At 46.5% G+C, this 22339-nt stretch overlaps 1 protein-coding gene across 2 annotated transcripts in view; it reads left to right on the forward strand.

The window, feature by feature from the left end:
- The window catches only part of col5a1 (procollagen, type V, alpha 1), an 89114-nt gene that overhangs the window by 12029 nt on the left and 54746 nt on the right, over positions 1–22339 (forward strand). For both annotated transcript variants that reach the window (XM_010878281.5, XM_010878282.5), the window contains exons 2-4: positions 7824–7991; positions 18633–18846; positions 19721–19883. In XM_010878281.5, the coding sequence (XP_010876583.4) occupies positions 7824–7991; positions 18633–18846; positions 19721–19883 (545 nt within the window). The remainder of the gene's footprint in view (positions 1–7823; positions 7992–18632; positions 18847–19720; positions 19884–22339) is intronic.

The raw sequence follows: 22339 nt of genomic DNA on the forward strand, positions 1-22339 counted from the left end.
AATTGCTCTTTGTCCTTAGCACGAGGTCAAGCATGTGCCTTGAGAACACAACCAGCCTGGCCTCAGCCGAGTGGCCTGGCTTAACCACGGAAACACTGTCCAGGCCCAAAAAAGCAATCTATCCCCTATTAAGTACACTACTTTTGACTAGGGCTCCCAGGGATCTGGTCTAGGTAGGGAACAAGGTGCTGCTTGGGACACAGCTGGTGTGAGAGGGAAGAATGTTAATCCAGATTCTGTGTAGAGCCCTGATTCACTGGATCTGCTGTCAGCCCCCCCACCAGGGGAATGAGACGTCCGCAGTTAATGGACACGAGTCACTCAGTGGACTTTGGTGTGTGTGAATGTGTGTGTTTGTGGTGCTAAGACGGGGTGAGACCAGGGGTTCTGCAATCATCCTGGCACTCAGCCGAAAACGGGATTATAAACCTGGCAATGGAGCTACTGTTCAGAGAGAGAGAGAGAGAGAGAGAGAGAGAGAGAGAGAATGTGGAAAGGAGGGCAAGAGATGGTGGAATATAGGGAGGAAACCACATCAAGAGCTTTCTACATAGTGAACATCCACCAGGAAAAATGTAAAGAAATGTGAAATTTCATGTTAATGCATTTTCACTTGGTGTTTATTTTAGGAGTCCGTTGTGCTGCTGCTTCCACAGCCCAAGTCTAGCAAAACAGATCTGTAAAACAGATCTGTTCACACACGCCACTTACAGCGCCGCAGTGGGCTATATTTGAAGTGCCTTAAGACTAACAGGAGAGTGTGAGTGGATGGACAGACAAGCACCCTGCTGGAACTGGAAAAGCAGCTTTTCGGAGCAGAAGTGAGGGAGCGGGGGGGGCGGGAGAGAGCTGAAGGGGAGAGGGTAGTTCACACTGAGCCGGAAGGGTGTTTAACAGAAGAAGAAAAAAGTTCCTAATTCTCCTGTCGACTCGCCTCAGTCCCTTCTCTCTGATTGCAGATCTCCAACAGATGATGATGTGTCATACGGTATTATGTGTCATACTAATTAAGAGCCTCCGACGTTTCTCAATGTTCTCGCTGGAGCTGTGTAGAACAGCCCTGTGGAACACCCCAAAGGAGATCCTATTCCCTACACAGAGACTTTGGACCGGAGACCATATACTGGGCCGTTTTGGACCATCTCCAGCTGCCTTTGGGGGCAGGCTAGTTCAACGAGCCCGGGATGTTAACAGCCCATATGTGTTGCTCCAGGCTTAGCGCTTTTTTTGTCTGTCGTTTTCTTCCCCTGCTTTACTCGGGCACTGTGTCTGTGTGGTGCCGCAGTTACGACTCTGCGGTTGGTTTGATGGTTGCAAAGCATCCAGTGTTCTGTAGCTGTGTCAGACCCAGTGTGCCATTAGGTTCTGGCTCAGAGGAGAAGGCTGTGATGTGGTTCTGCTACAATGTGCGCCGTGCAGGGCCAATGGCAGAGAGATGGGAGGGGGAGGACGGGGAAGACAGAGAGGAGGGAGATGAGAGGAAAGGACAAGTTGGAAAGGTGCTGACACAGCATTATGACCTCCTCATTTCATCTCATTTGATTAAAGAGTTAGTTTGTTTTCAGAGCGGATTTATATGGGGTTGCACAGAGTCCGGGTCAGTCTCACACACAAACAGCCTCTCGCTCTCTCTGTCTCTCTCCATCCACTTTGGGAGCTGTGGGCTGTGGTCAGTCCGTGTTTACCCAGGAAAGAGCTCAGGCCCAGCTTCAGTCAGGGTCCATCCTGTTCCTGAGGTGTTGCTGCCCCGAGGGAGCTGCCACGCTAACTAGACAAACACTCAGCCTTAATGAGGTGGGATGAAGAGTCATACCTGTGGGTGAGGATGTGGTTTTCTGCCTCAGAAAACGGGTTGGGCTGAGGTGAAGGGAGTGTGATTGGGGTTTGGAGCTGTCTGTGTGTGTTTCTGTGTTGCCGAATTGGGCCATGTAGAATGTTGTTATGTCACTCCTCTTCCCTCATTTCCAGCAAGCAGCTAACCCCCCCCCCCCCCCCCTTCCACATTTCTGTTCATGCCCCCTGGGTGACCTGCTGCAGGCTGAGGGGTGCATTTAGGGCACGGCGGAGGTGAGGGTATGACACAAGCCACTGTTTACCACAGCACAGTGACGAGATTACCTTGAGCATGGGGACTCGTCGGAGCATCAAGAGACCTCAGAAAGACAACTGATTTACATATCTCTCAGGGAAAGAGACGTGAGAAGAGGCGTGAGGGAATCGGTGAGAGATGTAGGTGGACTGATAGAGGGAGAGGAAAGGGGAGATTATGGTAGAGGGGAAAGGGAGAGAGCATCCTGATGACAATAGTTTCCTCCCCAAAAGCTGCTGATCTTAATAGGATTAGGTTGTGTCAGAGAGGATTAGCCAAACAACTAGCCTCTGTAGGGTCATGTCATGGTTAGCAACAACTGGGTGAGTGCAAAAAAAAAAATCCTCTTCCTCTCCAACCACTGCTCGCTGACTAAAACAGTATTGTGTTATATGGTACAGGATCCGTACTATAGTTAGCATGAAATTCTAGAACAATTTGGGGCTCTGAAACAACACTATTTTCCATTCAGCCATATTATTCCCAGAGCATACAGCAGGGGGAAGTCACAGGTTCTGCAGGATTTGTTCTAACTAGTTGCCACGCCTGACTAACAGAGCAAATTGATCAGCGTATGCTTACGGGCAATCAGTGTCAGTGTTAGGTAAGTGTTAGGTAAGTGTTAGGTAAGTGTCAGTGTTAGGTAAGTGTTAGGTAAGTGTCAGTGTTAGGTAAGTGTTAGGTAAGTGTCTGTGTTAGGTAAGTGTTAGGTAAGTGTCAGTGTTAGGTAAGTGTCCGTGTTAGGTAAGTGTTAGGTAAGTGTCTGTGTTAGGTAAGTGTTAGGTAAGTGTCAGTGTTAGGTAAGTGTTAGGTAAGTGTCAGTGTTAGGTAAGTGTCTGTGTTAGGTAAGTGTTAGGTAAGTGTCTGTGTTAGGTAAGTGTCTGTGTTAGGTAAGTGTCAGTGTTAGGTAAGTGTTAGGTAAGTGTCAGTGTTTGGCAAGTGTCAGTGTTAGGTAACTGTAGCTAATTAACCAGTTCCTGATGTCCGTTTGTGTACGAGTTGTTTCCTCATTGTATTGACAACTGTCTTTACAGTTGAGTAGAAAAGGAATCCCCCCCCCCCAATCCTTTCACCCTTTCTAGCTGAGCTCAAAGAGACAGTCCCAGAACCCGGGATCCCATATCACCTTGTTAATTGTCTTTGGCTTGTGGAACTGTTCCACAAGGCTTTTAATGAGTAAATGGGTGAGTTAGCTCGTGATGAGCACATACACTGAAAACCCCAAGACGTGGTGATGGTAGATTAACCTATAGCTGTCCCGGGTCCGTTATGGTAACACTGAGGGTGGTGTGGTGGTGTCGGCAAGCCAGTCCAAGTTGATCTCTTGGCTGCCATGTAAACAGTACCCGAGCAAGACGTGTGTTGGACAATGTCCTTTTATGGATGTGGGGAGCATAGGATCAACAGTCGGTGAGTCAGGAGGGAGAGTTAGTGTCTCTGGAAGGGACGACATGACTGGTATGATCAAAAACACACAGCGTTCATCGCCCATCGCCAACTGCCCCATTACATTCAGATCAAACTTTACCCAGCAGAAGTAGACGGTCACATTCTTTCTACCTCAAGGCCCTGGGTGATTTGATGTAGCCTGTGTAGAAGTTCCTAACACAAGGCCGTGCATTACATCTGAACCTCAGTGGGATTGTCATTTTAGTTGACCATATTCATGACTATAGACGTCGCTGTGTTCAGCCTCTTTGTTCAGCCTCTTTGTTCAGCGGCTGTGTTCAGCCACTATGTTAAGCTAGTGTGTTCAGCCACTGTGTTCAGCCACTTTTTAATGAGGAGAGAAGGGACCCACCTCAAAGGAATTGAGCAGGATGGGGGTAATTTTAAAATAAAGGACTTTTTCTAGTCAGTTGGACCTCTCTTGCCGTTTCAGAACCACAGCTAAGTTCCGGGTTTTCCTTTCTTTAGAAAGATACTGTCTATTGATGTGTGTGTGTGTGTTAGAGCATGCAAGCCTGTGTGTGGGTACGCAGGTGAACTTGCAAACCTTTGTCTGTGGGTGTGTGTGTGTTCGAAAACTGTTTCACACCCTATGTTGTCCCAGCAGGCTGTTAGTGCTCTTCTTCTGTGGTGGCTTTGGTGTGGTTTCAGCCCTCCTCACCTTAGCCTTCTTAAAGCCTCCACTATCCTATGGGGCTTGTGACTGTGGGTTGCCCTGGAGACAGACAGGTCTCTTGGCGGTTGGCAGGCTGATGATAAACAGTATGGTGATACTGGGTTGTTGGCCTGGGAGTATTCCCTACAGCACTAATGAAAGGTTAGTCAGCAGGGGAGTCCTTTGGGGCATCATGTTGACATGATCTCTGTCAATATAGAGAAAGATTAATCCTCATTATCCAATATAAAATACTGTTTGTTGTTACAGCTTTTCTTACGTTTACGCCGAGGATGTATTCCAATTGTAAAATGTTCATTAGTGTAATGTATTTTTCACTTGATTTTGACAGTGGAATCTGAATACCATAGAAGAGATCTTTAAAACAAGCAAATACATTTGTGATGGTCAATGATTGTCAGTTTGGTCTTAGGTAGTCAGTGATAGGAATGGTCAGTGATAGTCAGTCTGGTCATTGATTGTCATTATGGTCAGTGTGGTCAGTGATAGGAGTGGTCAGTGATAGTCAGTCTGGTCAGTGATAGGAGAGGTCAGTGATAGTCAGTGTGGTCAGTGTTTGGAGTGGTCAGTGATAGTCAGTGTGGTCAGTGATAGTGAGTGTGGTCAGTGATAGTCAGTGTGGTCAGTGATAGGAGTGGTCAGTGATAGTCAGTGTGGTCAGTGATAGGAGTGGTCAGTGATAGGAGTGGTCAGTGATAGTCAGTGTGGTCAGTGATAGTCAGTGTGGTCAGTGATAGGAGAGGTCAGTGATAGTCAGTGTGGTCAGTGTTTGGAGTGGTCAGTGATAGTCAGTGTGGTCAGTGATAGTCAGTGTGGTCAGTGATAGTCAGTCTGGTCAGTGATAGGAGAGGTCAGTGATAGTCAGTGTGGTCAGTGTTTGGAGTGGTCAGTGATAGTCAGTGTGGTCAGTGTGGTCAGTGATAGTGAGTGTGGTCAGTGATAGTCAGTGTGGTCAGTGATAGGAGTGGTCAGTGATAGGAGTGGTCAGTGATAGTCAGTGTGGTCAGTGATAGTCAGTGTGGTCAGTGATAGGAGTGGTCAGTGATAGGAGTGGTCAGTGATAGTCAGTGTGGTCAGTGATAGTCAGTGTGGTCAGTGATAGTCAGTGTGGTCAGTGATAGGAGAGGTCAGTGATAGTCAGTGTGGTCAGTGTTTGGAGTGGTCAGTGATAGTCAGTGTGGTCAGTGATAGTCAGTGTGGTCAGTGATAGGAGTGGTCAGTGATAGGAGTGGTCAGTGATAGTCAGTGTGGTCAGTGATAGTCAGTGTGGTCAGTGATAGGAGTGGTCAGTGATAGTCAGTGTGGTCAGTGATAGTCAGTGTGGTCAGTGTTTGGAGTGGTCAGTGATAGTCAGTGTGGTCAGTGATAGTCAGTGTGGTCAGTGATAGTCAGTGTGGTCAGTGATAGGAGTGGTCAGTGATAGGAGTGGTCAGTGATAGTGTGTTAAATGACAGTCATTCTCTAGCTGGTGGGTGCCCTCACTTCATTCTCTAGCTGGTGGGTGCCCTCACTTCATTCTCTAGCTGGTGGGTGCCCTCACTTCATTTTCTGCTGATGATGAGAGACAAGGTTGTTTGTTTGTTTACAGCATTTAACTGCTTGAAGGTAACCGCTGTGGTAGAGAACGAGAGAGGCAGGTTTATGTGCTGGGTTCCACTGCTCCTCACATTTCGATGGAAAGACAATTATGAAGTTAGTGGTTAGATACTAAGAGTTTTCTGAATGATGACAGGAAAAGAGCTGGTAGAGGGCCAGCTGATAGAGGGCCAGCTGATAGAGGGCCAGCTGATAGAGGGCCAGCTGATAGAGGGAACTCGGGAGGAGTCTGAGGAAGCGGTGACAGAGAGAGAGAATAGAGCAAGCAGGAGGGAGAGAGTGATGAGGAGGGAGTTGACGAGGGAATCTCCACATTATTCACATTCTTTCACCTGACTCCAATCCCACATATTTTCCTTTTAGGCCTTATGGTGACTACACGCCCATGTAAGATCTCTCTCTTTCTCTATCCCCCTGATTTGCACTTTCTCTCTCTCCCTCACCCATTTTTCTCCTCCCCCTTCTTCCCCTCTCTCAACCTTTCTGTGTTAATGCATATCTATCTTCATTTTGGATTGATAGTGAAGGGACTGTCGTTACGTGTGTTTACATCAGCCATGTTTGTGTGTGGTATCTAACTTTCGCAAGAAGTGTGCAAACATTCTTCACAGTCATGTTTAACTTTGCGGCATTGAATATGGATTTTCAACTCCACATTTTCTCAGCTTTGTGTGGCTAGCTGACAGTGATGCAACACATACTGCCTCGTATCAACAGCCCAGCTGGATTTTGATTCAGGGAGTTCGTTCCCCTTCAGCTGTGGATGGTGAACAATGGCCTTCTGTATCTGTAGTGGGTTTGGGTCTGGACTCTAGTTAAGAGTTGGAGAGGTTTGTTTTTTGGTTATATCTGCGTTGCACATTACAGCCTGTGTAATGGCCTATTGCTGGAAGCAGATGTGGGGAACGTTCTCCCTACCTCTGTCCCCCCTCTGATGGATAGGGCTATTCAACACTCCACTGAAATGTGTGTGGTCCTGGGTGACCGGACACCCGATCCTCCCTGCGGTACCTGTATTTGTGCTGCGTGTGCAGTGTGGTTGTGTGTGCAGTGTGTGCAGTGTGTGCAGTGTGTGCAGTGTGTGTGTGCTGTGTGTGCAGTGTGGTTGTGCGTGCAGTGTGTGCTGTGTGTGCTGTGTGTGCAGTGTGTGCAGTGTGTGCAGTGTGTGCAGTGTGCGCGCTGTGTGCGCTGTGTGCGCTGTGTGCGCTGTGCATGCAGTGTGTGCTGTGCGTGCAGTGTGTGCAGTGTGTGCAGTGTGTGCAGTGTGTGCAGTGTGTGCTGTGTGTGCAGTGTGTGCTGTGTATGCTGTGTTTGCTGTGTGCGCTGTTGGTGTTTGGTTTAAAGAGTAGCCCACCTGAGAAAGATCGACACCATAAGCGATCAAAGCATCGTTTCTATGTCTTTACCTTTTGTTCTTATAACCATGGCTTTCTACAGTTCCTACTGTCATTATCCTTCGGTTATGTAGTATTTGGCTGCAGGGATATTTTATCTTTCTACAGGGACTTAGTATCTTTCTGCAGGGACTTAGTATTTGGCTTCAATTTGTTGGGATTGTTAAGCCCGGCAGCCATGTGGTCAGGGGTGTGAGACTGGGTCAAGACATAACGTCACACCCCGTTCTGACCCGACCACGCTGCGGCTGCACGTTCCCTTGCGGTGCTCCGGAGGAAACCCCAACGATTTGACCGCCCTGCCCAATTGTGGGGAAATTGTATGTTTGTGGGAAGGCAGCTGAAGCTTCTGTGTGCAGTGGACAGATGAAGTGGTGGAGTGAGGCATGTTGGTCAGGCCCGTCGCGTGTCATAGAAGCTGTAAACTCGGCGTCTCAAATAAGGTCTGTGAGACGCACAGTTGGCGTATTGTCGTTCCCTTTCAGCACTGTGGGTGGCATGGCTTTGTCCTCTGGCAGGCTGGATATGGATAACTGAGAGAGATGTGTGAGTGTAAATATGAAATGAGTACTTTTGATTTGATTCTGAACCTAAAATCCACCTCTCTTTCCCTCTGTAGCGGAGCCAGCGGACCTCTTGAAGATATTAGATTTTCCCAGTTTACCTGAAGGTGTTACGAAAACGACAGGTTTCTGCGCGCATCGGAGATCCACTAAAGGAGCCGATGTGGCATACAGAGTATCCAAAAAGGCCCAGCTCAGTGCCCCCACCAAACAGCTGTACCCTGGTGAGTACCTGGTTATTACCGTCCATTGATGGAATTTGTTTTACTGACTTCCATGAACTCCTCTACTGAGTCTGTTTGTACTGGCTGCTTGTGGCCCTGTCTCTAGTATGTGCCTTCTTACTGGCTGCTTCTGGTCCTGTCTCTAGTATGTGCCTTCTTACTGGCTGCTTGTGGCCCCGTCTCTAGTATGTGTCTTCCTACTGGCTGCTTGTGGCCCCGTCTCTAGTATGTGTCTTCTTACTGGCTGCTTGTGGCCCCGTTTCTAGTATGTGCCTTTTACTGGCTGCTTGTGGCCCCGTCTCTAGTATGTGCCTTCTTACTGGCTGCTTGTGGCCCCGTCTCTAGTATGTGTCTTCCTACTGGCTGCTTGTGGCCCCGTCTCTAGTATGTGTCTTCTTACTGGCTGCTTGTGGCCCCGTTTCTAGTATGTGCCTTTTACTGGCTGCTTGTGGCCCCGTCTCTAGTATGTGCCTTCTTACTGGCTGCTTGTGGCCCCATCTCTAGTATTTGTCTTCTTACTGGCTGCTTGCGGCCCAGTCTTTAGTATGTGCCTTCCTACTGGCTGCTTGTGGCACCGCCTCTAGTATGTGTTTTCCTACTGGCTGCTTGTGGCCTTCATGTATTAAAGCTGCAATCCAGGGCATTAGCGAATAACACCATGTTAGGCTAGCTGTGTAATGTGTTGTTTAAATTTGCAATATATAATGTGGAATCACTATCACTATCTTTAAAATTCTACGTTTGAAAGTGCAAGATTTTGATGACATGGGCACATATCTACAGCGCCACTCTGACACCCTCTTCTGTAATCTCTCAGCACTTCTTGCGCCATAATTCTCTTCAGTAAGCCTGAGATTTGGAGCGCTTGAGTTCAACTTTAAACAGTAGACCTGTCAGGTTGCGGTGGTGTCAAGCCTGTTGGCCGTAAGAAGCGGCTCTGGCCTTCAACCTCACTTATGTGGAAGAGGAATTATGGCTGAGCCACTGCTGTTTATGCTCCAGTGTCAAAATAGCCTTATGATAGAGCTTTTCAGCGTCAGATCATTCTTCAGTTTACGTGGTGTGATACACAACGTACCGTCATGCTCCAATCAAATCCATCGGCACAGAAGAGTGGGAGGACGGACAGAAATGGAAGGCTTGTGGGAGGGGAGTGAGGGGAGGGAGGGGAGTGAGGAGAGGGAGGGAGGGGAGTGAGGAGAGGGAGGGAGGGAGGGTGTGAGGAGAGGGAGGGAGGGGAGTGAGGAGAGGGAGGGAGGGGAGTGAGGAGAGGGAGGGAAAATAGAGGGGAATACTGACGTGGCTGTGGATCACTGCAGACCTCCCCTCCCCTTCTCCCTCTATTCTTTCTCTCTTCTCGATTTTATTACCCCTTTCCTTTTCTCCCCTCTGTTCTCCCCTCTTTCTCCCCTTTGTTCTCCACTCTGTTCTCCACTCTGTTCTCCTATGTGGTTCTGTCATCTTTTATATCTCTTTCTCCCATCTCTTCTCCTTTCTACTTTCCGTTTTTCATTTCAATTTCACTTTTTCACCAGCAGCGGAAGTTTGTGTTTTCTTGCAGCCGTTGTCCAGTCTTGATTCATGCTGGCTAAGGCCAGCTTATCTATTTATGCTGGTTGTCAAACAGTGCAGAACCACTAAAACTTTGTGACCCAGCCAGAAGCCCAATTTCTCTGGAATTTGTTCGCTGACAATCTGCCAACTTTTAGATTATTGAGAGAAGAACTTAGTTAGTTAGAGAGCTAGTTTGTTTGTGTGCGTGCTGTTGTGTTACTTCACATTCAAGGCTGAAAAATCCCTGTGATGGATAGTAAAACAGAGAAAATCCTACAGTGTGGGTGCTATGGGTGAATTTGTATTAAAAGGGAATAATAATATAAGTCCCCACAAATATAGTAATACCAAAATGTGTTTGTTTGTGTTTCTGTGTATTGTCAGCATCATAAACCCCATTGATGGCATGCCTCTGAAGCTAAGATGATACTTGGAGGGCCAGTAGGGGGCACTCTTCAGTCTTGTCTAAAGAATATGTCTGGACAGTGCTCCGCATAAAATGTGCCATGAAACATTAAAGGTGACATGAAACAGTTGTCCTGAGTCTGTGGTCAGTAAACAAACCATGTTTACTGTTTCCAATTCCAATTTCTTATTCATCCCTTCTCCTCCTTATGTAACTATACACCAGGTTGGTAATGTACAGAAGAATGTGTTCTCTGTGAACCTATCTGGTAAAATGAGAGAGAGAAGGAAAGAGTGAGATCAGACTTGGCAGTAGAGAAGAAACCCTAAAATCCTATTCTTGGAAGTTTAGTTGACTGAAAATCTAGTTGGCTGACAGCCAAATGCTTGAAGAATGTCTCCTTGACCGCAGTGCTTCTCCAGACTCTGGAAATCTAAGCCAACTCCGGGTCCGGGTGTCCACTCTGAGATTGGAAGGTTGGGGGTTAAATTCCAAGTCATTACAAAGACTGGAAATGCAACCCAACACTTTAACTGATTCCATTGCCAACCCAAGTCCTCTCTGCCTGGTACTCTGCATTACGGAGCTACAATGGGAGTAAGACCCTGGATAGACTAGCCTATGGTCCAAGTGGCACTTGTACATCCAGCTGCCAGACGCTACAGAAACAGGAGATAGGCTCCTGCCACTGTGAGCTACTCTGGCTACTGATGTATTGTGGAACTTTAAGGGGCCAAGGCTAAGAGGCTTGGAGGAGGCCTAGCAAGCGGATGTTTGATCCTGATCAAGGCTTAATGCCAAGCTGAGTTCAGACACTAGGCTACAAGAAAGAATGTCCTCTTGACAACTCATTGCAAAGGCTAAAAGCTTAAACTTGGCTTTCTATTTTTTTTACTTACGGACTTATAGTGAGATCTCAAACAACACTAACAAAGACCGCAACTCTCTAGACCAAAAAAAAAAACTGAACCAAAAACATCCTTTGAAATAGACATTCCACAATGTTAAGATGTAAGCAAAGCTGGTTTAATAACTAGAGATATTGGCCTAACTCATGAGAAAGAGAGAGAGATAGAAGGAAGAACAGCTCAAGCTAATATCTTCCAGAAGGCGGTTCAGAGAGGGATCCGTTGGTCCTGTTCCTTCTCTCTGGGACTCTCAATACTTGCTACTAAGCTTTGGCTTTGGCGTTAAGCCTGATTTATTAAAACTTGAACATCCTTCTGTGACGTGAGCATGCGTAAAGACTCACAAGCACGCGCACGTGCGCACAAACCATAAACACAAATCATGTCATCAATAATGTTAAACAGTTTGTAGGTGAGGTCAATTAGCAACATCTAACTCTGGAACCCACAGGCATGTATGGCCTGGTGATGCGTTGCGAAGGAATGTGTGTACACATGCTCTCATTAAGCTAACATGTAGAAGAAATGATTCATTGCAAGATGGAGGAGCTCAAACAGTGGTGGTTTTCCATCTTCTCAGGGTTTATAAATAGACTAGAATAGCATCTCCCCAGTAAAGACTCTCTGCCTCGCAGTAGTGCAGGATGTTATGAGAACATTATCTCTCTTTAACAGTTTTTAGAAGAGATGTGTTGTCTGAAGTGTAAGGGGATTTATTGTCATAGTAGTATAGTGCATGTGCTGTACTGCTACGTTCACACAACACGTACACATTGCTTGGTACTATGTAAGGTTGGTCATTTGTGGTCGGCAGTGGGGGATTCTCTCACACACTGAGTAGATGTTTCTCACACAGTCAGTAGATGTCTCTCACACAGTCAGTAGATGTCTCTCACACAGTCAGTAGATGTCTCTCACACACTGAGTAGATGTCTCTCACACAGTCAGTAGATGTCTCTCACACAGTCAGTAGATGTCTCTCACACACTCAGTAGATGTCTCTCACACACTCAGTAGATGTCTCTCACGTAGTCAGTAGATGTCTCTCACACAGTCAGTAGATGTCTCTCACACACTGAGTAGATGTCTCTCACGCAGTCAGTAGATGTCTCTCACACATTCAGTAGATGTCTCTCACACATTCAGTAGATGTCTCTCAAACAGTCAGTAGATGTCTCTCACACAGTCAGTAGATATCCCTCAAACAGTCAGTAGATGTCTCTCACACAGTCAGTAGATGTCTGTCACACAGTCAGTATATGTCTCTCACACACTCAGTAGATGTCTGTCACACACTGAGTAGATGTCTCTCACACAGTCAGTAGATGTCTCTCACACAGTCAATAGATATCCCTCACACACTGAGTAGATGTCTCTCACACAGTCAATAGATATCCCTCACACACTCAGTAGATGTCTCTCACACAGTCAGTAGATGTCTCTCACACAGTCAGTAGATGTCTCTCACGCAGTCAGTAGATGTCTCTCACGTAGTCAGTAGATGTCTCTCACGCAGTCAGTAGATGTCTCTCACACAGTCAGTAGATATCCCTCACACAGTCAGTAGATGTCTCTCACACAGTCAGTAGATGTCTCTCACACAGTCAGTAGATGTCTCTCACACATTCAGTAGATGTCTCTCAAACAGTCAGTAGATGTCTCTCACACAGTCAGTAGATATCTCTCACACAGTCAGTAGATGTCTCTCACACAGTCAGTAGATGTCTCTCACACACTCAGTAGATGTCTCTCACACAGTCAATAGATATCCCTCACACAGTCAGTATATGTCTCTCACACAGTCAGTAGATGTCTCTCACGTAGTCAGTAGATGTCTCTCACGTAGTCAGTAGATGTCTCTCACGCAGTCAGTAGATGTCTCTCACACAGTCAGTAGATATCCCTCAAACAGTCAGTAGATGTCTCTCACACATTCAGTAGATGTCTCTCACACATTCAGTAGATGTCTCTCAAACAGTCAGTAGATGTCTCTCACACAGTCAGTAGATATCCCTCAAACAGTCAGTAGATGTCTCTCACACAGTCAGTAGATGTCTCTCACACATTCAGTAGATGTCTCTCAAACAGTCAGTAGATGTCTCTCACACAGTCAGTAGATGTCTCTCACACACTGAGTAGATGTCTCTCACGCAGTCAGTAGATGTCTCTCACACATTCAGTAGATGTCTCTCACACATTCAGTAGATGTCTCTCAAACAGTCAGTAGATGTCTCTCACACAGTCAGTAGATATCCCTCAAACAGTCAGTAGATGTCTCTCACACAGTCAGTAGATGTCTGTCACACAGTCAGTATATGTCTCTCACACACTCAGTAGATGTCTGTCACACACTGAGTAGATGTCTCTCACACAGTCAGTAGATGTCTCTCACACAGTCAATAGATATCCCTCACACACTGAGTAGATGTCTCTCACACAGTCAATAGATATCCCTCACACACTCAGTAGATGTCTCTCACACACTCAGTAGATGTCTCTCACACAGTCAGTAGATGTCTCTCACACAGTCAGTAGATGTCTCTCACGCAGTCAGTAGATGTCTCTCACGTAGTCAGTAGATGTCTCTCACGCAGTCAGTAGATGTCTCTCACACAGTCAGTAGATATCCCTCACACAGTCAGTAGATGTCTCTCACACAGTCAGTAGATGTCTCTCACACAGTCAGTAGATGTCTCTCACACATTCAGTAGATGTCTCTCAAACAGTCAGTAGATGTCTCTCACACAGTCAGTAGATATCTCTCACACAGTCAGTAGATGTCTCTCACACAGTCAGTAGATGTCTCTCACACAGTCAATAGATATCCCTCACACAGTCAGTATATGTCTCTCACACAGTCAGTAGATGTCTCTCACGTAGTCAGTAGATGTCTCTCACGTAGTCAGTAGATGTCTCTCACGCAGTCAGTAGATGTCTCTCACACAGTCAGTAGATATCCCTCAAACAGTCAGTAGATGTCTCTCACACATTCAGTAGATGTCTCTCACACATTCAGTAGATGTCTCTCAAACAGTCAGTAGATGTCTCTCACACAGTCAGTAGATATCCCTCAAACAGTCAGTAGATGTCTCTCACACAGTCAGTAGATGTCTCTCACACATTCAGTAGATGTCTCTCAAACAGTCAGTAGATGTCTCTCACACAGTCAGTAGATATCCCTCAAACAGTCAGTAGATGTCTCTCACACAGTCAGTAGATGTCTGTTACACAGTCAGTAGATGTCTGTCACATAGTCAGTAGATGTCTCTCACACAGTCAGTAGATGTCTCTCACACAGTCAGTAGATGTCTCTCATACAGTCAGTAGATGTGTCTCACACAGTCAGTAGATGTCTCTCACACACTCAGTAGATGTCTCTCACACAGTCAGTAGATGTCTCTCACATCTCCTGAGTAGATGTCTCTCTCTGTCACCCCATAGTTGTTGACCCTCTCTCGCACGTCAGTAGGTGTCTATTTCTCTCAGTTTCAGTGGGGTTTGCCAGGGTGAATAATTGCTAACATTGGTGGGCTTCTAAGTGTAAGGAAAGAGTGATGTATTCCCACTACTATGTGCTATGTCTTGGGATCTCTGCCCATGATCAGGGCTTTAGGAGCCGGGTGGTCTCCTCCAAGTCACTCTCTTTCTTTCCTCTCTTCTTTCTCTCCTCTCCTCTTTACCTAACTCACCTCTTTATTTCCTGTCCTCTTTCTATTCTCTCCAATGTCCCAGCTCTTTTCTCTCTCTTCTTCCACCTCTTGTCAGTCCTCTTTCTTCCCTCTCCTGTCTTGTCTTTACTCCTCACCTATGCCTTCTCACTCCTCTCCTCCCCTATACCACCTCCTTCCTCTATCTCCTCTTCCTACTCTGTTCCCTCTCTTCTTCACTCTCACCTCCCTCTGCTCATTCCTCCGGTCTCTTCTCCCCTCTCTCCCTCTCCCAATTCCATGTCTTCACTCGGGTCCACTGACGTCAGTCTTTCCATGTGATTGGAGTGTAACACAGATGTTCTACCTTTCCCCTGGCTTTTCACCGATGACGTGCTGTTCATTAATGTCTTATCTTTCATTTAGGCAATGCTCCCACACTTTTCTCCAAACTCATACTCAGCCACGTGCACACACACACTCACACACAAAATGCACGTCTATCCTCCCCCTTGCCTTAGTCAATCTGTGTGGAATGTTGCCTGTTCCATGGTGAAGAGGGGTCTTAAAGCTAGTGATGACAGGTTGAACCACTTTTACATTCCAACCTATACCTGAGCAGAGCACCCTGACTGACAGATTGCAGAGCCAATCACAGCTCAGCCTGGGACGGATGGGGATAAGTGTAGGTCAGATGTGATTTCAGAGTTAGACACAGAGGTATTCCAGCACATTGAAACTGGAGTGTCTCTTTCATGAGCGACACTATTGGATCCAGCGTGTTTTCATCTCAATAAATTTTATGTACCAATCATGCGAAGAGGTTGAATAGCTCTGTTACTAATACTGATTGGGTAGCAACAGCAGGATTTACCTCATCTGTAGTGTATAGCTAGGGCATCTTGAAACTGCCTGCAAGTGTCTGGTAGTTTTCTCTGAGAAGTCTGGCATTCGGTGACTTTTCCAGACTTTTCCTGTTTGACTCTATAGAGAGGTGGTGCTGCCAGGGTAAACCAGGCTGTCTGCCACTGGCACCACTATTACTGCTACCACGCCCACCACCACCCTCTCATCAGACACTAAGAAAATATAACATTTACTCATGGATGGGAAACAATCGTTTGCTTTGTAGTTCGGCATTGCCAGTAGTGCTCGTCTTCCCCTCTCTCTTTCTGTCGTGTCTCTTTCTCTTTTTTCACTTTCTCTTTTTTTTCATGCATACATGCGCACATGCCTACACACACAAACACATACACACAGACATGCCCCCCCCCACACACACACACACACACAATACACAGACTCACACACACACACACACACACATGCCCAAACAGACACAGCACACACACACACACATGCCCACACACATGCATTGTGCATCAGTCCCTGGTGGTCCAAGTTGGGTTCCAAGGTCAGGAATGAGGACATTCCCCCAGAACACAGGAGCCTGTCATAACCACTGCTATTAAGAGCCAAGAACAGGCAGGAAAATGGACCCTGACACCCGAGATTGTTGTCCTCTTTCAAGTCTTCCTCCTTTGACCCTCCCTCCACTAGTTTGATCTCTCTTGTGGTTAATGGTCTTTCGGGCTGTGTCAGTCCCCACGGTAACAGCAAGGGGAAAGGTCACTTGAGTTAAGGAGCGGAGCGGAGACAGCCTGTAAACACAGCCGAGATGAGAGCCAGAACCACGCCAGTCCAAAGGGAACCACTCACATTGCATCGCAGCCCCAGTCATGCCACTCTGCCCTTTCGGGAGTGTTTCAAATGTACAACAGAAAGACTTCAGAGTCGCTCACCTCTTTGTCACACCAAAACACTGATGTCAGTCCATGTCTCATCATCGTTTTCACCAAGTGAGCGCTCAGCTGTTGCCTCTCCTTATGGTGCTGAGACAAGCTGTGCTAAGCTGGGCTGCTCCAGATGGATGTCTATCTATGCTGAGCTAAGGGGCGGAGAGGAATGCACGAGAGTTGCCCACTGGTGCCACTCTGAAAACCTCTGTCACTCAGACACAACAGAGGAGCACAGCATTAAGATGCGTACACGACCTGAAATTGTTATACGTCTGTCTTTCTGTCTTGACAGACAGTGAAGAGATGGAGAGCCAGAGAAATGAGAGAAACAAGGAAATGGCTGATGATGAGAAATCCAGACTTTTCCATCAGTGAGAGGTCCTTGCCCCCTTCTCCCCTTCCTCCCTCTCCCTCGGTCTGTCTGTCTGCTCCTAACCTCAGGCCCCGGAACATTCCCACTGCTCTCCCTCGGTCTGTCTGTCTGCTCCTAACCTCAGGCCCCGGAACATTCCCACTGCTCTCCCTCGGTCTGTCTGTCTGCTCCTAACCTCAGCCCCGGAACATTCCCACTGCTCTCCCTCGGTCTGTCTGTCTGCTCCTAACCTCAGCCCCGGAACATTCCCACTGCTCTCCCGTCGAGGCTGTCTGTCTGCTCCTAACCTCAGGCCCCGCAACATTCCCACTGCTCTCCCGTCGAGGCTGTCTGTCTGCTCCTAACCTCAGGCCCCGGAACATTCCCACTGCTCTCCTGTCGAGGCTGTCTGTCTGCTCCTAACCTCAGGCCCCGGAACATTCCCACTGCTCTCCCGTCGAGGCTGTCTGTCTGCTCCTAACCTCAGGCCCCGGAACATTCCCACTGCTCTCCCGTCGAGGCTGTCTGTCTGCTCCTAACCTCAGGCCCCGGAACATTCCCAATGCTCTCCCGTCGAGGCTGTCTGTCGCTGAGACATTCTAATGCAGTGTTTCCACAGTAACCACAGCTTGGTCGACAAAACCACAGTCATGGCCCCAGCTCCTACTTTCCTCTCGGATTCGAATGTTCTGGAAAAATATGTATTTTTCCCAGACCAGCCATTATTTGCCTGGAGATTCTTCCAAAACTGTGGAACTACTTTATGGGTTTATTTGGCCTTTGTGTCTATTGTAAATAAATATATCACCTGCATTCAGAGGCTCTACAATATGCCAATAATTCACACTTTTGCATTCTTTGTAGTTAGAAAAACATCTGTGAAGTCAACTAATATGCTAAGACAGTTTCCATAAACCTCTTTCAATCAGACCTTCAAAGTAACACAGCTCTGTAGACCTGGGTGCTGGTGACCATGCCTGGACTTACTGTCAGTGTGGACGCCTACAGTATGTGAGGGCCCCATTGTATTTTTTGGGCGGCAGGAAGTAACACCCACCCCCTTCTTGGGGGGTTGAGAAGGTCCCACAAGGCTTTGCTCCCTGGGCATGTGTCTAACAGATGTAGCGGGTACTCATGAAGGGAGGGTTTTGGTTTGGCATGCAGATGGAGGGATGGAGTTCGGGTTTAAGGAATGATGGAACCTGGGTAACCTCCTCTAGAAAAAGAGGGTTACAGAAATGTCCCTTTCAGTGAATAACACTTTCATTCTGTTCCATGGTTTAATTGTTATTTTTCAACAAATTGTCATACAATAAATTATTATTTATCATGGCTTCCTCCAATGTGTTTTATTTCAAATGGTATGTCTCTGGACAATTTCTATTTCTCTTCCTCTGTGTCTCTCACTCTGCCTTTCTGTTTCTGTCTGGTAGATCAGTCAGGTCTGAGAAGAGAAAATGGGCAGAGGGGTTTGGGAAAGGTTTTTTTCTATAGCCGCTCCGAGACTTCATGCTTTTCTCATTATCTTGTTCTCCTTCCTGCACTGGTCTCATTTTTTTTCTCCTCTCTCCCTCTCTCTCATTCTCCAGACTTTTCTAATTACTCTTCCTTCGTCCCAGTCTGGTGCTATGCAGTTCAGTTATGAGCAGTAGAGGAGGGTCAGAGAAGCCTCTTGTTTGCTTTAGATGCTCAAATATGTCTACTCTGTCCAAGGCGTTTTGTCATCTTCTCTTTCCCATGTTCATCATTCATCTCTGTGTTTGTTTCCTCTTGCTAGTAAGGGTTGAATGGGCATCATTTATCTCATGAACTGTACATTGTGACAACTAATTGTCTAGGTGGGATCTGTCGTCCCTCTATTGATCATGTTCCACGAGTTGATATATTATAACTCTTTCTCTCCCTCTCTCTTTTTCTCTCCCTCTCTCTCTCTCCTCCTCTCGCTCCCTCCATCCGTTTGTCACCCCTTTACCAGCTGATGTCTTCCCTGAGGACTTCTCCATCCTGGCCACGGTGAAGCCTAAGAAAGGTTCTCAGTCCTTCCTGCTGTCTGTGTATAATGAGCAGGGCATCCAGCAGCTGGGTATGGAGGTGGGGCGCTCGCCTGTCTTCCTCTACGAGGACCACACGGGTAAACCCAGCCCTGAGGACTACCCCCTCTTCAGGGGACTCAACCTGGCTGACGGAAAGTAGGTTGACATAAACCGTCACACCATACGTTAGCCTTTGTGTGTCACACCAAATGAACCACACAGCACTGTGAACCATATTAGGTCCTCTGAGAACCCAACCTGACCAACAGAATGTAGGTCCACCTCATTTCACTCATAGTATGACTTTGTCATTAGATAGTACACTCAGGTCATTACGTAGTACACAGCCCATACAGTAGATAGTGTGACAAATTGTCCTGTTGGACTAACTATCCTCTCTTTGGAAAAGTAGATTCACCTGACACGCCACAGTAAAACTACCCACAATGCATTAGTTTACACAGACTGTGAACTATTACATACAGTGAAATTCAAATTCTGCCTTGAATCAAACTTGTTCCTCTTTAGAGGCTTGTTTAATATTGTCAAACAGATGTAATCTGCTCGAGGTTTAGCCGCTTGGTTCTCTGTAATCAGCGAGCAGGTGTGCTTGGCCTGGCTTTGGTGAGGCTTGTGGACACCCACTTTGTTGTGCAGGTGACCAGCCTCAGGTGTCTATTATCTCAATCTGCTGTCTGTCCCTGGGACACGGTTTATTATCTAGACACTTCTCATCTAAAGTGTTTTGTGTTATACATCAATCAAATGAAACCCTCTCAGATCAGATGGGATGAGTGTGGGAGCCTTGAGCTATACAGTCCCCTCAGATGTGACACTGAACCCATGGATCAATGGCATGAAAAACCTACAGGAATATACTTTACTTTAAAATACTGTAATAAAAAATATCTGAAAACTATGTCATGTCCCATCTCAAAAGTCAACAACTTACCAGAAACATGTTTCCAAGCATTTCTGTCTCAAATTGTGTGGAACTCTTGTGAAACGTGTCTTCTGTCCCTGTCCCCAGGTGGCACAGAGTGGCCATCAGTGTTCATAAACAGACCATCACCATCATCCTGGACTGTAAAAAGAAGACCACCCAGAAACTGTCTAGGAGCCCGCACCCCATTGTCGACACAAAAGGAATTGTGGTCTTCGGAACTAGAATACTTGATGAAGAAGTCTTTGAGGTAGGTCTGCTGCCTTGTCCGAATTTATTTTTACGTAGCTTATTAGTTAAAAGCGATATTAACTGATTTTTTTAAAATTTAAAATCAAAGCAGAAAATGAAGTGTGAGGAGATCCTTATCTTTGTCTCGTGAATCAATACGAATACTTTCTCTTCCGTATTTTCGGTCTAGACGGTGTTTCACTTGTTGTGCTTGTTTTTGACGTGTTGGTATAAACTTCTGCCTGAAAGTGTACATCTGTCCATCCAGTCTGAGCAGCTGCAACCCCCCCCCCCCCACCATTCCGACCCACCAAGCCCGGTCTCTGGAGCTCTATTTCTTCATCTCTGTTTAAACTCACTGCCACGTCTCAGTGTATAAGTCAGGGAGGCGTTAGACTCGTGGCAACATTCAGAAAGTGAACATCGTGTCTTTTTGAGAATGGTGGTTCACCCACACCCCACATTCTTTAAGCTACATGCTTTGTGATTGGACGAGCTCTGACTGGAGGTCAGTGACAGGCAGCCTAGACCTGGAGGCTATGAAAGCTGCAGAGACATGGGAAATATCGCTGCTGATGACAGAGATGGTGGAAATAGATTCCAGCATGTGGTTATCTTATCATTTCTATGAAGGAATTTCAAAGTCAGAGATCCAACAGTTATTTTCTACCGGGTTTTTGTTGTTCCTAATGTAAGCCATGTGAAACGGATACACCCCTTCACACCGCAAACACAGCGCTTCTTTGTCCTGTCACAGGGCTTCTTTAATCCATGTGCTTGTGTAAGGTGGATTAGCTACCAGACGCTCCCTGATAATTAATAACACGGCTTGACTGATGGGACTGATGCTGTTCCAATCATAGACTAAGATAGACATTGGAACATTGGAGTTCTCTATCCATTTCAATGGTTCACCTCTCCCTCTCTCTCCCACTCTCCCCCTGTCTACTTCTCTCTCTCCCTCCTTTATCTCTCTCCCTCTCTTTATCTCTCTCCCTCTCTTTATCTCTCTCCCTCTCTCCCTCTCTCCTTCTCTCCCTCTCCTTCTCTCTCCCACTCTCCCCCTGTCTACTTCTCTCTCTCCCTTCCTTTATCTCTCTCCCTTCCTTTATCTCTCTCCCTCTCTTTTTCTCTCTCCCTCTCTCCTTCTCTCCCTCTCCCTCTATTTCCCACTCTCCCCCTGTCTACTTTTCTCTCTCCCTTCCTTTATCTCTCTCCCTCTTTTTCTCTCTCCCTCTCTCCTTCTCTCCCTCACCCTCTCTCTCCCTCTCTCCCTCTCTCCCTCTCTCCTTCTCTCCCTCTCCCTCTCTCTCCCTCTCTCCTTCTCTTCCCTGTCTCCGTCCATCTCTCCCTCTCTGACAGTATTGTACACATGTGTGTATGTTTGTGGGTGAAATATAAATGTTCCCTTTCTCCCTCTCTGGAGTTGAACAGAAAATGTCGACTAACAATGAGCTCACTCCTTTTGGATTCCCCTAGGCTTGGCTTGGCTGGGAGTTGGAGAGGGAAAGGGAGATAGATGATGTGGCATTCAACTACTTCCCCTTATTTCATGAATTACTCCACTTTCATGGGAAAACGTGTTTGCTATTTAACAAGTTTGTATCAAGTACAAGATAGGAGCTGCAACTCGCAGACACTTGGAGTTCATTTGACACCTGTGACAAGTGGGAAAACCTTTCAGGGTCTCTAAAGAAATACGTTCTTTGATTGTTTGAAGCACTATTCAAACAGCATCAAGGACCATAACTGGAATCCCTGCTGTAGGGTTCAGGTTTATTCACCAGATTCCGGCTTTTAGAAACTCTGCCAGGTTTGGGAAGACAAATGCAAGTCTTTAACATCTAAACTGTAAAATGGTGCTCCTAGTTTAAGTTGTTTACTTGTGAGATATTTCAGTTTTTTATGTTGAGTCAATTGGCACACATTCGTAAAACATGCTTTGATTTGCCAAGATGGGGTATTGTGTGTAGATCGATGCAAAAAAACTAAATGTGGGAAATAATGAATTCAGTCTATAACACAACAAAATTTAGAGAAATTGAAGGGGTTTGAATGCTTTATTTGTATTTGTGGCGGGTTGGTGGTGGGTAGGCAAAAAACAATTGCAATTGCCTGTCGTAGCTAACCCCTGCTTTAGATAATACATAAAAAAACCCATACTTACCTCAAAGGTTCTTTGATGGGCAAGACTAGTTTAAAGACCCTCATTCTCCACTCTGTGATGCTAATTCCCATCATTTTATTGTCGCCAGTGTGGACCAGTTCAGTGTATTGATCCAGTTAAGTTTTAGTACCTTCTTGTTGTAGCTTATATCATCCTTCCTTAACCACAGGCTTGACTTTATCATGGGAACAGAATCAGCTGACATTTTGCAGAAGAATGTTTTTTGCTGATGCTGTTTTTCTGCCAACCTATATGGGAAACAGGACCGGCAACAAGCTGCACTGCCAGGAAATGGAAAATATGCCACA

This window comes from Esox lucius, chromosome 14, assembly GCF_011004845.1.
Source record: "Esox lucius isolate fEsoLuc1 chromosome 14, fEsoLuc1.pri, whole genome shotgun sequence".
Lineage (NCBI taxonomy): Eukaryota > Metazoa > Chordata > Actinopteri > Esociformes > Esocidae > Esox > Esox lucius.